The following is a 15,515-nucleotide window of genomic DNA, read 5'->3' as shown; positions in this document are numbered from 1 at the left end:
CATAAACTCGCTCAGTCTAGAGGAGGAGACGAACATTAAAACAAATAAATTATGGATACGTATATAAGTGTTGTGGGGCTTAGGGTGGGGTGCATATCAAGTCCTTAAAGGTACAGATCTAAGAGCACAGGTGATGCAGAAGGGAGAGGGAGTTGGGGAAAAGATGGCTTATTCAGGGAAGGCCTTTAGGAAGAGATGAGATTTTAATAAGGCTTTGAAGGTGGGGAGGGTGGTAGTCTGTTATAAATGAAAGGGGAGGGAGTTCCAGGCCAGAGGGAGGACATGGCCAAGGTGTTTTTGGCAAGATAGGTGAGAAGTACAGTGAGTAGTTTGGCATTGAAGGAGTGAAGAGTGTGAGCTGGGTTGCAATAGGAAATCAAGTGAGACAAGATAGGAGTTAGGCAAGTGATTGAACTTTTTGAAGTCGATGGTAAAGAGAATTTCTGTTGGGGCAGAGGTGGATGGGTGGATGGAAGTGTTTGAGGAGTGGGAAAATGTGGATTTTAGAAAAATGATCTGGGCACAGTGGAGTGAGGACTGGAGTTGGGAGAGACAAGAGGCAGGAGGAGTCAGTGAGAAGGAAAGATAAGGAGGGAGAGAAATACATATGGACAGATAGGTAGATAGAGAGAGAGAGAGAAAAAAAGAGAATAGAGAAAAGGAGAGAGTGGGTGAGGGGAGTGTGTAAACTACTGTTCATGTTACAAGACGTCACCAGCAGTGAAATTTACCTCAGGGCGACTTCAGTCACCATATCAATCAATCAATTGTATTTATTGAGTGCTTACTGTGGGCAGAGCACTCTACTAAGTGCTTGGGAGAGTACGCTATAACAGAGTAGGTATGTGATGGGCAACTCCCAAATTTACCTTGCTAGCCTCCTACCTCTCACCTGTGAAATCTCAAATTTCCACTTGCTTTGAGAATATCTCCTCATAGATGTCCCACTGATACCTCACACTCAAAAAGTCCAAAACTGAACCCTATCATTAACCATTCGTCATTGCCAGCATCATCACCATCATCGTCATCGTAGCTCTTCACCGGGCAGTAGTGACTCATCCCTTCCAGGCTTACCCTTACACAATCATATAACCAATAAGTACGATCAATGGCTTAAAAATCAATAGGATGCCAGTGTGTGGACTTGGGATGCCACTGTGATGTCCTTGGTCCTTGCTGGACAGCACAAGATGTTGCTGGTGACACCAAGGTGAGGCCCTGGCAAGCTCATGAGCGTGAAGAATTACTACCCTTGAGTTTCCATCCTGCAGCCACTCTGACTTGTTTCTGTATTTCAGTGTGAGCATTTTGGTGGTTCCTGGGAAAGCTGGTGTTTGGTGTGGCAGAAGAGAAGGAGAGAGGGAGCCACTCGCTGCTCTGGTCATTCAGCTTCCCCTACTGCCCTGCCTGTGGGGGATTGAGGCTGGGAGTCAGTCAGTTCTGGGCCCCCCAATACCAACTTGAGCTCAGTCTGGAGGGAAGGGATGCTCAGCAGCAACAGCAACAGGGGCAGCAGAGGAGCGGCCGCCGTAGCAGGAATAAGTGCGGAACAGAGGCAGCAGGAGCAGCTACTGTTTGACAACCTCCCTCTCAAGGACCCAGTACCACCAGCTTGGAGGAGGCAGAGAGATCCCTTCGGGTTTTCTAGTGATGGGAGCTCTGCCTTTAGTGGGGAGCAATACCAAAATGATTTGAGAATGGCTTGGATGCATCAGTAACCAGAGTTTAGAGGGAAAAGTTAGGATGTTAGATGGTTTATCGCTGACAAAAGCCAGAGAGGGCAGCCATCACAGTGATCAGTTATGGGTACCCTTCATCCTTCGCTTTTGTGGACCGCTGTCTACCTGGGTTCAGGAACTTCTCCAGCCACAGATCCTGTAGTCGCCCTTCACGACATCTTTAGCCTTTCTGTTAGAGCAAGAGAACTGCCACAGGATTCCGGGTGATGATGAGCCACGGTGGGTTAAGAAGGACAGTTCTGCCATGAGGCTCAGCATTTTGTTGGTGCACTTTGGTTGCCACCTGGTGCTGAACGGCTTTTGGGGAATTGGCCCGCTGCAGATGTCAAAGCTCAGGGGGTCTCTGCTCTTTCAACCTATCAATTTTGGTTTGATTAAAACCACTTAGGGGCCAAGGGGGCCTTCTGAACAGTGCATCTGCAGGGATGGAGCTAAGGCCCCAACCTCCAACACATTTTTTCCTGAAGAAATACTGCTGTCCATCGTATATCAAGAAGACACTGCTGATGGTGAAGTTTACCCACAGGTGTGTGTCTGGTCAAAAAGGCCAAATTTGGGCCCATAGTCTAAACCCCACTCTCCCTCTCTCTCTCTCGCTGTCACACACACATGCACACGACTGTCCTTTGTAGGGCTGCCATATTTGTTGTTTGCTTCCCCTGTTTTCACTTTGCCTTTGTATCTCTTGGTCCTTATGGAGTGTGAACTCATCAAGGCCTCATCAAGGGTCACTCCTTTCTTGGTTTCAGGGTGCCATGCGGATCTATCCCCAGCAATAGGCTCCCAGTTTTCATTTGGGAGGCAGTCATGTCTGAGGCTTTGTCTTACTGTGTCCTTAAAATATGTTCATTGTCCTCCTTGCTTTCGGTTTTCCAATTTCTGCTCGCCATTTGGCAGTAGTGTATTTATCCTGCTGTTGTCCATTCTCCTCATATGTCAAACCCATCAGAGCTTCAGTGCTAGGAGACTGGTGTGATTGTTTTTATTCCTGTCTTGCTACCGATACTGAATGTAGTCCTGTAGGTGATGCTGATGGAGCTGCTCAAGGAATCAGATGAGGCACCCGTGAGGAGTCCCAATGAGAAGGCTGATCAACACCATTGGTCCGTAGACCCTCTTTTGGCCCGCAGCCTGTCCCCATTCTGCCAACGCAACCCTTATCGATGGTCTCCCAAAGGGTGCCCCAGCCTTCTTGATGCGATTTTCTACTTGGTCAATTGCTGCACTGTTAGCTCAAGTAACCCAATCCAGCAATAGCATTTCTCTCAATGGAGAGCTTTGATTTTGTGTATGAATTTCCTGATATGTCACCTGGGTTTTCCTTAGGCTTATCATCAGTCCTTAATTCCTGGCTGAATTGGCATAGTGGATTGCTTGTTCTCTTGGGTGTCTCCCTCTAAGGCGTAATCACTTCATTCATTCGTTCAGTCACATTTACTGAGTGCTTACTGTGTGCAGACCACTTTACTAAGTGCTTAGGAGAGTACAGTATAACAATAAACAGACACATTCCCTACCTTTAAAGAGCTTTGTGTTCAGCTATTCTCGAATGACTGTCTCTAGGATTTGGATGATGCTCAAAGTCTACTGAGGTGGGAGAGTTTTCCAGAGGAGTGGAAGTGCATGCGACACTGGCACCCAAACTCTCTTTTTCGGCATTCTCCAGCAGAACCGCATAGAAAAAACTGAAAAGAGCTGGACGCACCACTCAGTCCTGCTTTATCCCTTCAGAGAAGGGAAATGGGCCAGACAGGGCACCCTCAGCTCTGACCCGGCCAGCCAAGTCATCAAGAAGCATTCAGTCACTGATGTTCTTCAGTAGCCGATACAGGAGTTCTCTGTCTGGGATGTTGCCAACAATGGAGAGCGATTACTGTGGCCTGATTTTTCACCTTTCTTCTTGAAGATGGTGATGAGAGTGGCATTTTTGAGACCTTGCGGCACTTCTTCATGGTTCCATATGTTGAGGAAGAGCATGTGTAAGTGCTTAAGCCGGGTGGCCCCTCTATGCTTGTAGGTCTCAGTTGGCCTGCTGTCAAGTCTTGGTGCTTTGCCATGTTTCCTGGCTCTCAATGCTGGGCTGGCTTCCTCAAAAGTTGGGAAGGGCCGTAACTTTACATGTGGGGAGATTTTCTAGGTTTTGAAGGGCCTCTTCTTCAATACATTCAGTTCTGCCGTGACACATGTTCCATTACGCCTTTGGGCTAGAATGCGGATAGGAACTTAGGGACTGCTCTTCGGACAACGTGGGCCAGTTTGGTTGCAGCATGACCCGCTGTCAAAAGAAACAGCTGTGTGTCCTTGTGTGGTGCCAGACACGGTGAGTACTGCAATGAGACTTCTCCTTAACCCATGAAGTTTTGCAAAAACATGACCCCCTGTTAGAGGAGAAATGGGGGCAGTAGAAGGTGGGTTGAGGAGAACGTTGAAATATTGCACCCCTCTCCTCAGGACTCCCTCCCTCCTTGTCTGGGTTGAAGCTGGAGGCATCTTCACTGTCCAGGTGCATTGAGAAAGCATGCTTGGGGCCACAGAGAGCCTTTAACATTGAGGAATCCCATCTAGTCCCCCTCTTGATTTATAAACAAATCCACCTTCCCTCTCGCATTGATGGGTGTCCATTTACAGTGACTGTTTGTCTCCTCTATTTCCGTGAGAGGGGAGGGTGCTTCCACCTTCTCACAGTCGTTTGGAGGACTCTTCGTTCTGCAGACTTTGCTGACTGAGGCTCAACCAGACCAATTCCTTAATTCCTTTCATTTTCTCCCTGAAAGTTTCAATCCTCTAATGATTTTCCTTGTTCTCCTTTGAACCCTCTCTAAGTTCTACTCATTCCTTACTGTTCATCGGCAACCAACATGTCTGAGTGGTGGAACCCAGTTCTGGACCAGAACTTTACTGGATTTTTGGGGAGGAAGGGGGGGGCCATGCCAGATGATATGGGGTGAGCGAGGGTCAGAGGTGAGAGAGTCAAGCATGGGAGTACATACTGTGAGAAGGTGACCTTGGGGGAGAGGGTGGACTATCGCCCATTAAAAAAAGGTTTGTTTTAAGATTAATCATTGCTCTATAAAAAGTAACTCGTATTTTCTAAGTTGTATAAAATCTTGATATGAAAGTGGTTTAACAATTTGACTTTTAACTTTTTACATTCAGATGCCAATAGCTAGAGCACTCCCTGGTTAGTTCCAAAGCCCAGAATGGTCAGAAGTGGCCTTTATCTTTTCCAAGACACTGCTAACTGTTCTCCGTCATTTGCAAGTTTTCATTTATTTATTACGGTATTTCTTAAGTGCTTAACAAAGTCTGAGCACTGTTCTAAGCCCTGGGGTGGATAAAAGTTAATCAGGTCGGACCCAGTCCCTGTCCCATCATGGAGCTCACTGTCTAAGTAGGAGGGAGAACAGGTACTTAATTCCCATGTTACAGATGAAGAAACTGAGACCTAGAGAAATTAAGTGACTTGACCAAGGTCACACATCAGGCGATTGGCAGAGACAGGATTAGAATGCTAGCCCTCTGCCTCCCAGGCTCATACTCTTTCCACTAGGCCATACTTTTGTGCTACTCCAAAGAGGTTAATCAACCAATCAATCAGTGGTATTAATTAAGTACTTGCACTGTGCAGAGCATTATACTAAGAGTTTGGGAGAGTACAAAACAACAGAGTTAGTGGACACAGTTCCGTGCCCACAGTGGTTTAGAGGGGGAGACAGACATGAAATTAAACAAATCAATAAATCAATAAATCAATAAATCAATCAATAAATAATGGATAGGTACCAAAGTGTTGAGGGACTGAGGGTGAGGTAAATATCAAGTGCATAAAAGGTATAACTCCAAATGCATAGGCGATGCGGAAAGGAGTGGGGGAATTGAGGCCATAATCAGGGAAGGCCTCTTGTAGAAGAGGTGATTTTAATAAGTCTTTGAAGGTGGGGAGAGTGGTGGTCTGTTGTATATGCAGGGGGAAGGAGGTCCAGGCTAGAGGAAGAATGAGGGCAAGGAAGGAGTTCATGCCAAAATAGATGAGATTGCGGTACAATGAGTAGGTTGGATTGTAGCGGGAAATCAGAAAGGTAAGGTAGGAGAGGGTGAACTGACTGAGTGCTTTAAAGCTGATGGTAAGAACAATTTCTGTTGGATGTGGCCTCCAGTGGTTTTTGAGGAGTCGAGAGGTATGGACTGAATGCTTTTTAGAAAAATGATCTGGGAGCAGAGTGAAATATGGACTGGAAAGGGGAGAGGTGGGAGGCAGGGAGGTCAATGAGGAGACTGATGCAGTAGTCACGGAGGCTTATGATAGGAGCTTAGATCAGCATGGTAGTGATTTGGAAGGAGAGGAAGTGGCTGATTTTAGCGATGAGAAGGTAGAGCTGACAGGATTTGCTGATGGATTGAAACATGGGTGGAATGATGGAGATGAGTGGAGGACTATGCCAAGGCTATGGGCTTATGAAACCGGAGAGATAGTGGTGTTACTATAACGGCGAGAAAGACAAGGGGGAGATAGGTTTTGGGTTAGAAAATGAGAAGTTCACCTTTAGACATGTTTAGTTTGAGCTGTTGGCAGGGTATCCAGGTAGGAGGAAGAAATGTGAGACTGCAGAGGTGTCAGAAAAAAGAAATAACATTTTAAATATAGGTTCAACCATGTATTGTTGGGTTCTGAAACTTGGGCTTATTTAAAATCCTACCTTAAAAGAAATTGTGATCATATAAAATAATAAGCCTTGATGCTGATGTTCTCTAAGACTGTGAGAATTTAGGAACTAAACTTTACAAAATAAGTGTGATGTTAGAGTACATAAGCGGATTTCTGTGCTCGCAGAGACCTTTTTTTAATAAAGGATAAATGCACGGTCTGCTGTCCATATGTCCGTCTCATTACCCCAGCTGCATTGGGCCTGGTGTGTGTGTGTGTGTGTGTGTGTGTGTATATGTGTGTGTGCGTGTATGCACTGTTTTTGATAAAACCCACCCTGACCATTTCAACAGCTTTTAAACGATGCCAGAAAAGTGGAGGCCAAATAGGCCCACTTGGCGGTCCAACGGGACCATGGGAGACTGCGCGGAGCAGAAGAAAGCGAAACGAACCGAAGCTCATAGATCCCTCTGTGCTTCTTTGCAGGCGTTCTGGAAATCAGAACCGTGGCTGTTGGCATAGTGGCCATCAAAGGGGTGGAAAGCGAGTACTTTCTGGCAATGAACAAGGAAGGAAAGCTCTATGGAAAGGTACCAATGGAATGACTGAAATTGCTTTGTTAGGGCACTTAGATGGATTTTTCTCTTTTTTCACTTGTGCCTTTTGAGATCAGTTATGGCCAAGAACTGAAACTGCCATGCCTCTCTCCCAAAGTGTTCATGCCTATTTGGTTTATTATGCTTCACTTCTAAATTACGGCCTTTACGACAAAATCCTCAGGTCAAATGTCTACTTCACGTAAAGTACAGTCAAGTCTTATTTATGTGAAATGTTCCCATTCCAGGACCTGCATTAGTGTCCAGGACATGGCTTGGACAGCTTGACAGTTTCATGCCGTTAAAAATGAAAGCGCCTCTCATTAAGCGAAGAAGGTTCCTGAGAGATAGTGCCCCCTCTCCACCCCCCCCAGCCTCCCCGGTCCCTGCCATTTGAGCACTGTGAATTTACAGGAGTCCCGTCTTGGTATGTCATGGGGAGAGTTTCCAGGTGCCACCCTACTGTCTCTGCCCTTCCATTTCTGGAGGGAGCCAGGTTCTCCTGCTCCCTTAACTCTCTGCGGGACCAGTTTTTGCCTTTCACTGGCACGGAACTGCTTGGGAGAGGAGGGTGGCAGGGGGGCAGTCTGCAGTCCTGGGAGCAGTTGCCTGTACCCCAGATCACGTGCTCGGCTGCTCCCGCTCCCTGCCCCCCATCAGTTCCTTCTGGGACAACCGTCAGAAAGCAACAGAGCACAGTTGTCAGAGGCGCCTGCCAGATCCCAAATATCCACCATCCCCACGGAGATCTCCCTGAGAATCAAAGATGCCACATGGTGTTGGGGCATTGTGGAGAAGGGGAGCCATCTGCCACTACTCCCCATCCCTTGGAGAAAGCGTGTACATACACAAGGGCCTGCAGTTGAGAAGATGGGCGAGGTTCTCTGCCACATTCTGTATTGACGTCTGCTACCCCGGGCTCACCTGATGCCCTAAGAGGAAACCACCCCTCCACCCCTCTGCCTGCCCATCCCACCACCTCTGCCCACCCAGCTGCCCATGTAACAGAGGGAGGAAAGGAGGAAAGAGAAGAAGTGGTTGGGGGAAGGGGGAAAAAGAGTTGGGGAAAGGGAGGGAGGAATAAAGGGAGTCAGCCACCAGGGAACCCAGCCCCTTCCCTGTTTCCCCCAGCGAATCCAGAGTTCAGGGCCCAAGGCTGCCCTAGCCAATCACCTGGACGATTCTGGCCCCAGATACCCCTGGAAGCATCCAGATGTGCAAATGTCGCACCCAGCCCATTTGGGCAGCTAAAGCACAGGGGTTGAGCACATGTTCCATTCCCTTTTAACAGAAAGTCTGCAATGAGGACTGCAACTTCAAAGAACTCATTCAAGAAAATCATTACAACACGTACGCGTCGGCACAATGGACACATGAAGGTGGAAGAGAAATGTTTGTTGCGTTAAGTCAAAAAGGTTCTCCTGTGAAGGGCAAAAGGACCAAGAAAGAACAAAAGACAGCCCACTTCCTCCCCATGGCAATCACCTAATCCCACATGCCAGGAGGAACTGTTCCAGCAGGAAGACTCCACTAAGACAGACTTTTCCATGGACAAAGAAAGGCTGGAATACTACTGAGACACTGAACAAGCTGGACTTGCGCCTTTATCTTTATCATGAAAGACTGCATTAAAGAAATATCGGAAAATATCCGCCAAATCAGATTTAGTAACTAAAAGTTGTAAAGAATTATAAAGCACGTTGGACAATTATGATATTCATATCAGTAACTGGTTTCTCTCTTAAATTAATTTACCCTTAAGAGTAAGTCATGACGATTATCTGATCACTTTTTATTTAAAAAACCCCCAACAAACTATCTGCTTGTTAAACATGGCTGCTATAATAATGAAGAAGCAGATGATGTTATGTACAATGTGTCGGACTTTAAGGCTGCTGGAATGATCTGTCAGGTTATCGAGTCAATACTTCTTGTGGAAGTTGAGCAGAATTGGAAAGATTTCCCAGTGAACAACTGCAGGTGGCAAATTCAAAGCAAAGAGAAAATGATTCTTGAGAAAGTTCTTGTAGTGTTCAACTAGAAAAGCTGGTTGGGAAGATGAAGAGTGGACCACTATAAAAATGCTCACAAGTATTACCAAAGACAAATACCTAATGCTGCTCAATTTTAAAGGGTATTTCTTAATAAGCATCCTTTCAGAATCTTCTATGTAAAACAATAAAAAAAAATGTACTTCATCTCACTTTCCACCAAGTATCATTTCATGAATTTCAGACATCTTTAGGTTTTTTTTTTTATGTAACATAACCTATCTTTTGTATAGTTCCTGTTGGCAGGGCATAAGGCTTTTAGTATTGTTTTCTCACCGGTATTCATGCTTTTTCTGTTGATACAGCATTAAACTTTATTTTAAGTTGTATTTGAACTTTATTGTTCAAAGTTATTTAAGTTGATGTTATTTATAAAAAAAACCCCAACTTATTAAGCTGCATCTGTTTCATCTGCTTTTCATTCCCAAAGAGCAGCAGCCCAGCCTGGCTCGGGAGCAGGGTTTTTCCTATGCCCAGACACCAAGTCTAGCACCCCACACTCTCGCCAGCACACACTGGATGTCAGACAAAAGCCACAGCCTGCAGCGATTCTTACAATGGATGTCTCAAAGGGAGAACCACACAAAAATGTCAAAAATCTTTTGCCGTACACTCCCGCCAGTTAGGCTGGATGGTGGGCCCAGAATCCCAGCAGATGGAAGTTCTAGGTTTCAGATGTTTGGAAGGAGAAAAAGGCCTCTCCCTCCCCACAGAAAACACAGACATAGAGGCTGCCCCATATTTTGGGCTCTATGGAGACCCAGCATGCCGACCAGTAGCCATTTATAATCTCTAGAGGCAACTGGAGGCAGGAGGGAGTGGCCCAAAGTTGAGTGGCCCAGGGTGTCACATTCCTCGGAGCAGGACGAGACTTGCGTTGAGACAATGAAACTTGGGTTGGGGAGGGAACAAGTTCTAATGGTTAGCAAATCTAATAGCACAGATGTCCATGGCCTGACCATGCAACTGTCCTTGCTGCTGCTCAGGGAAATAACGTCTTCATCTTGGAGACTTACTCCTCTCTTTGGAAGCCGCCTGCTTATATCACTCATTTCATGTAATCATATTCCCAGAGTCCAAGGTGGGGAAGAGTGGAGGAAGAGGGAAGGGCTCATCTGGGAGAAAGAGAGAGAGAGAGAGAATGAGAGAGTGCACAAACAAGAGTAAGAGAAAGAGAGAAGGGTTTTGGATACATTCATGAACCAGCAGCTCTTGTTCAAAGAGAAAGTTAGTGGTCTGGAGGGCGAGAAGGAGAGACTGGCCACAGTTTCCTGAGATTTGCGGTCAAGGGTTTTCCCGGCTTGTCTTCTGTCCCCCTCTCCTATGATCTATTCATTTCAGCTTACAAGCATCAGCTGTTTGACTCCTCTGTCTCAGTGCTCTGCACACAGTAAGCACTCAATACACATCACTGATTGCTTGCGTGATTGATTTTCCTCACACATCCTGCCCAGGGAAGGTATGATGTAGTGAGCATTGCAAAGATGCAGTTGGAAGTAAAACTGCAGTCTAGGACCTCGTTGTTGGGGACTCTTTATTGTCTTTGCTGGATGGTGACTTGGGCATGAAGGTGGTATTGAGGGGATTGTTCTAGAACTCACAGGCAACATCGGTGGTTGGGCCAGACTTCACAGTCCTGAGGCAGTGTGGTCTAGTGGAAGGAGCTCGGGCCTGGGAAGCACAGAGCCTGAGATCTACTCTCGGATCTGCCATTCACCCGCTTTGTGACTTTGGGCAAGTCACGTCATTTCTCTGGGCCTCAGTTTCCTCATCTGTAAAATGGGGATTCGATAGCTGCTCAATCCTCCCACTGTTAGATTGTTTATTGTGTGTTTTGTCATTTCGATCGCCCATGGTGAACAGGGACAGTGTCTGATCCGATGATCTTGTATCTACCCCAGGGCTCAGTACGATGCTTGGCACATATTAAGCACTTAATAAATACTGTTATGATGATGACGATGACGATGATGAAAGTTGATCCCTGAAGTTGATCTGTGGTAGAGTGAGCGTCTCTTTGTCTACACATCCACGCATTGCCGAGGTCAACGGGGGTTCCTGCAGTGAGACTATAGCTTGGGGAGGACTAGGACACAGCCTCAACCTCAGGGTAATTCTCAGTCCAGCTCTTGTTGCTGATTCTGAAAAATGATTCATTAAGAACTTGCATGAGCGTAGGCTCCCAGGGCACATATGCCAGAGTATAGGAGTCAGAGCCACAGATCCTGGAATATGGGAGTCAGAGCACAAATCTCAGGATTTAGGCGCCAGAGCACAGACCTGAGGACATGGAAGTCAAAGCACAGTTCCTGGGAGAGAGGAGTCAGATCACAGACCTGGGGATATAGTAGTCAGAGCACGGACCCCAGGATATAGGAATCAGAGCACAGAGCGCAGACCTCGGGATTTAGGAGTCAGAGTACAGACCTCGGGACACGGAAGTCAAAGCACAGACCCTGGGATATAGGAGTCAGAGCCAGGATCTCAGGTTATAGGAGTCAGAGCCCAGAACACAGATCCTGGGATATAGGAGTCAGAGCCTGGACCTCGGGATATAGTAGTCAGAGCACGGATCTCACGATACGGGAGTCAGACCACAGCGTATAGACCCCGGGATATGCAAGTCAGGGCCCAGACCTCAGGATGTAGGAACCAGAGCACAGACCCTGAAATCGAGTAGTCAGTGTGTTCCACCTGCCCGCCGCGGTCTCCCTCTGGAACCAGACCGATTCCAGTGAAAACTCAGCTGCCCTATGCTCCCTCTCTTTCCCAGAAGACACTCAACCAGTACTACCGATGGACTGTTTATTGAGGACCAGCTGATTAGTCTAACTGGTCCAGTCAGGATACTACTACTACTAATAATAATTATGGCATTTGTTAAGCACTCATTATGTGCCAGGCACTATACTAAGAGCAAGGGTGGATACAAGCAAATCGGATTGGATACAGTCCTTGTTTCTCCACTGGGCTGGGAAGCTTAGCCAAGGTCCAAGACCGTGTCTTACTGCTGACCCACCAGCCTGGCCTGCCTATCTGACTTCAGCACCCCAGGCAGACAATCATAGCATTTACAGACTTGAAAGGGCTAGTTCTCTCTAGGTTGGGGTTGGGAAGCAGCTTTGCTTAGTGGAAATCTGAAGGACCTGGGTTTTAATCCCAGCTCTACCACTTGTCTGCTGTGTGACCTTGGGCAAATCACTTCACTTCTCTATGCCTCACTTCTCTCATCTGTAAAATGGGGATTAAGATTGTGGGCTCCATGTGGGACGGGGACCGTGTCCAACCTGATTATCTTGTATCTATCCCAGTGCTTAGAATGGTGTTTGATACATAGTAAGTGCTTAACAAATATCATTATTACTATTATTATAGCTACCACGATTAGAGAATTAATCTCGGGGTACATCTTGCAGGGGCACTCTGAGGTGTAATTCATTCATTCATTCAATCGTGTTTATTGAGTGCTTACTATGTGCCCAGCACTGTACTAAGCACTTGGAATGTACAATTCGGCAACAGATGGAGACAATCCCTGCCCAATAATGGGCTCACAGTCTAAACGGGGGCTGAATAGGTAATGAATAGGGTTGCCTCGCCTAATGGAAAGAGCACAAGCCTGGGTGTCAAAGGACCTGGGTTCTGATCCCTGCCCTGCCACTTGCCTGCTGTGTGAACTTAGGCAAGTCATTTAACTCCTCCATGGCTCAGTTTCCTCACCATAAAACGGGGATTCAATACCTGTTCTCCCTCTTACTTACTCTTACCCTTACACATGGAGTATGAGCTCCATGTGGGACGGGGACTTTGTCCGACCTTACTATCTCGTATCTATGCTTCGTACAGTGCTTGGCACATAATAGGTGCTTAACAAATGCTACGATCAATCAATCGATCAATCAATCAATGGTATTTACTGAACGCTTCCTGAGCAGAGCACTGAGCATTGTACCAGGTGCATGGGAGAGTACAATACAGTAGTGTTGGTAGAAATAATCTCTGCACTCAGAGAGTTTACAATCTACTGGGGGAGAAAGACATTAAAATAAATTATAGTTACATATTAATAAAATTTATATATTTTGTGAATTAAAATAAATTATAGATAAACATATATCAGGATCAAATGGCTGAATCAATAAGTAACCTTACAACTGAATGCATACATGGTATAGACGCACCTATATTCACATGCACCCCCTTAGCTCCTGCTGAAGATTGGCATCATTGAACATCCACGTGAAACAGATGGGAAAAGTACTGCTGTTTATATAAAGCTCTTAGTACCTGAAGAAGTTAATATCTACATGTGCCCTTGCATCCCAGAATAGGAAGAACAGCATGAAGAAAGCTGCCCTTACTCAGCCACTTTCTCATTGGACACAGATGTGGCTTCCTGCAAACCTCGTAATCCATTTTATTTAAACATCTGAGAGAAAATCGATCTAGTTACGCTAGTTCATTGTCTGTTCTCTGAAGAAGTGAATTGAAAATGGCTTTATGGGGAGTGTGGCCTCTTTCTCCTGATCCTTTGGCATCACTCGCTCCCTCACCTCTCCACCCCTCTCCCCACCTCCACATCCCTCTCTTACTCCTCTTCCTTCTCCACCTCCTCCTTTTCCTTTCCCCCATATCTGGGATCCCTCAGTCCATCATTTTATCCCTCTACACTGCAGAGGTTTTCTTCTTGATGAACCCCACATTAAGAGGAACTCCTTTCCTTTTTACCCCCACCTCCCTTCCCTTGTCTCTTCAATTTCTGTGGGAAGACCTCTCCTCTCTCTCCCAATCTCTCCTCTCTCTCACAATCTCTCCCAAAATGTACCGTAAGTTACTGTACCTGCATAATCGATTTTCCCCATTGCCTATCTGTGTTTGAAATCGTAGACTGTGAGCCCCCGAAGGACAGGGACCATGTCTAATTCCCACCTTTCTTTTCTCTCCCAGCGCTTAATACAGTGCTCTAGACTGTATAAGGTCATAATAATAATAATAATGTTGGTATTTGTTAAGCGCTTAGTATGTGCCGAGCACTGTTCTAAGCACTGGGGTAGACACAGGGGAATCAGGTTGTCCCAGGTCATCGTGGGGAGGGAACGTGTCTTCCAACTCTGTTATATTGTACTCTCCCAAGTGCTAAGCACACTTTTCTGCACGCAGTAAGCACTCAATAAATATGATCGATTGATTGATTGACTGCTCTGCATACAGTAAGTGCTTAGTAAATACTATTTCTCTTCTCCCCTCTCTTACACATTAAGGATGGGCTGGGCTGATTCAGAGTTGGGAGCTATTATTATTGATAACACTAATAAATAAATTATAACAGTGTCTAGTAAGCTCTTACTCTGTGCTAAGCATTGGGGTAGATACAAGCCTGTGCTTTATTCTAAAGGCCCCTAAAGTCATGTGACCCAGGCTCCATCCCCTGGCTGTTCCACCTGTCTGCAGTGTAATACTGGGCAAGTCACTTAGCCTTGCCTCAGTTTTCTCCTATGTACAAGAGGGATAAATGTATACCAATCTACGAGATTGGGAGAAGCAGCATGGCTCAGTGGAAAGAGCACGGGCTTTGGAGTCAGAGGTCATGGGTTCGAATCCCGACTCGGCCACCTGTCAGCTGTGTGACTGTGGGCAAGTCACTTAACTTCTCTGCGCCTGTTACCTCATCTGTAAAATGGGGATTGAAGACTGTGAGCCCCACGTGGGACAACCTGATTCCCCTGTGTCTACCCCAGCGCTTAGAACAGTGCTCTGCACATAGTAAGCGCTTAACAAATACCAACATTATTATTATTATTATTACCAGCCCTTCCTGCCCGACCTGGATGCACAGAGGACTGAGAGGGGTGAGGCCACTCAGTTCTGTGGGAGTGGGTGTCTGGAGAGAGCCCTGCTGGAGCACTAAGAAATGCCAATGGATAGGGTACGCCATTTGGTCGAATGTGCTGTGGTATCGTATCGAGGAGCAGCGTTGGCGCAGTGGAAAGAGCACGGGCTTTGGAAGTCAGGGCTCATGAGTTCAAATCCCAGCTCTGCCACTTGTCAGCTGTGTGACTGTGGGCAAGTCACTTAACTTCTCTGTGCCTCAGTTCCCTCATCTGTAAAATGGGGATTAAGACTGTGAGCCCCACGTGGGACAACCTGATTCCCCCTGTGTTTACCCCAGCGCTTAGAAACAGTGCTCTGCACATAGTAAGCGCTTAACAAATACCAACATATTATCGTATGTACTGGCGGTGGATGCATGCACGTGGCACTGGTTAAGGCAGCCCCATACCCAGGGTGCGAGTTTCCCTTAAACTAGGGTTTCATCAAGAAGAAGACCTCTGCCATGTAGGAGGAGAACTGGGTGTAATTAAAAGGGCTTTCAAAAAGCAATAGCCCTATTCCAATTCAAGGTATTGATAATAATTGTGGAATGGTTAAGCGTTAAGCACGGGGGTAGAAGCAATGCAGTCAGGTCGGATGCAGTCCCTAC

At 46.4% G+C, this 15,515-nt stretch overlaps 2 protein-coding genes across 2 annotated transcripts in view; one reads left to right on the top strand and one right to left on the bottom strand.

Annotated features, from left to right (window-relative positions):
* The window catches only part of FGF7 (fibroblast growth factor 7), a 72,743-nt gene extending 63,374 nt beyond the window's left edge, over nucleotides 1-9,369 (top strand). The window contains exons 2-3 of the mRNA XM_029070357.2: nucleotides 6,874-6,977; nucleotides 8,275-9,369. Coding sequence (XP_028926190.1) covers nucleotides 6,874-6,977; nucleotides 8,275-8,472 — 302 coding nt within the window. The 3' untranslated portion in view covers nucleotides 8,473-9,369. The remainder of the gene's footprint in view (nucleotides 1-6,873; nucleotides 6,978-8,274) is intronic.
* Nucleotides 1-15,515, bottom strand: part of FAM227B (family with sequence similarity 227 member B) — a 155,811-nt gene that overhangs the window by 91,723 nt on the left and 48,573 nt on the right. The window lies entirely within an intron of this gene.

This window comes from Ornithorhynchus anatinus, chromosome 8 (genome assembly GCF_004115215.2).
Source record: "Ornithorhynchus anatinus isolate Pmale09 chromosome 8, mOrnAna1.pri.v4, whole genome shotgun sequence".
Taxonomy (NCBI): domain Eukaryota; kingdom Metazoa; phylum Chordata; class Mammalia; order Monotremata; family Ornithorhynchidae; genus Ornithorhynchus; species Ornithorhynchus anatinus.
The sequence above is the reverse complement of the archived record's forward strand: the minus strand, read 5'-3'. Positions and strand labels throughout refer to the sequence as shown.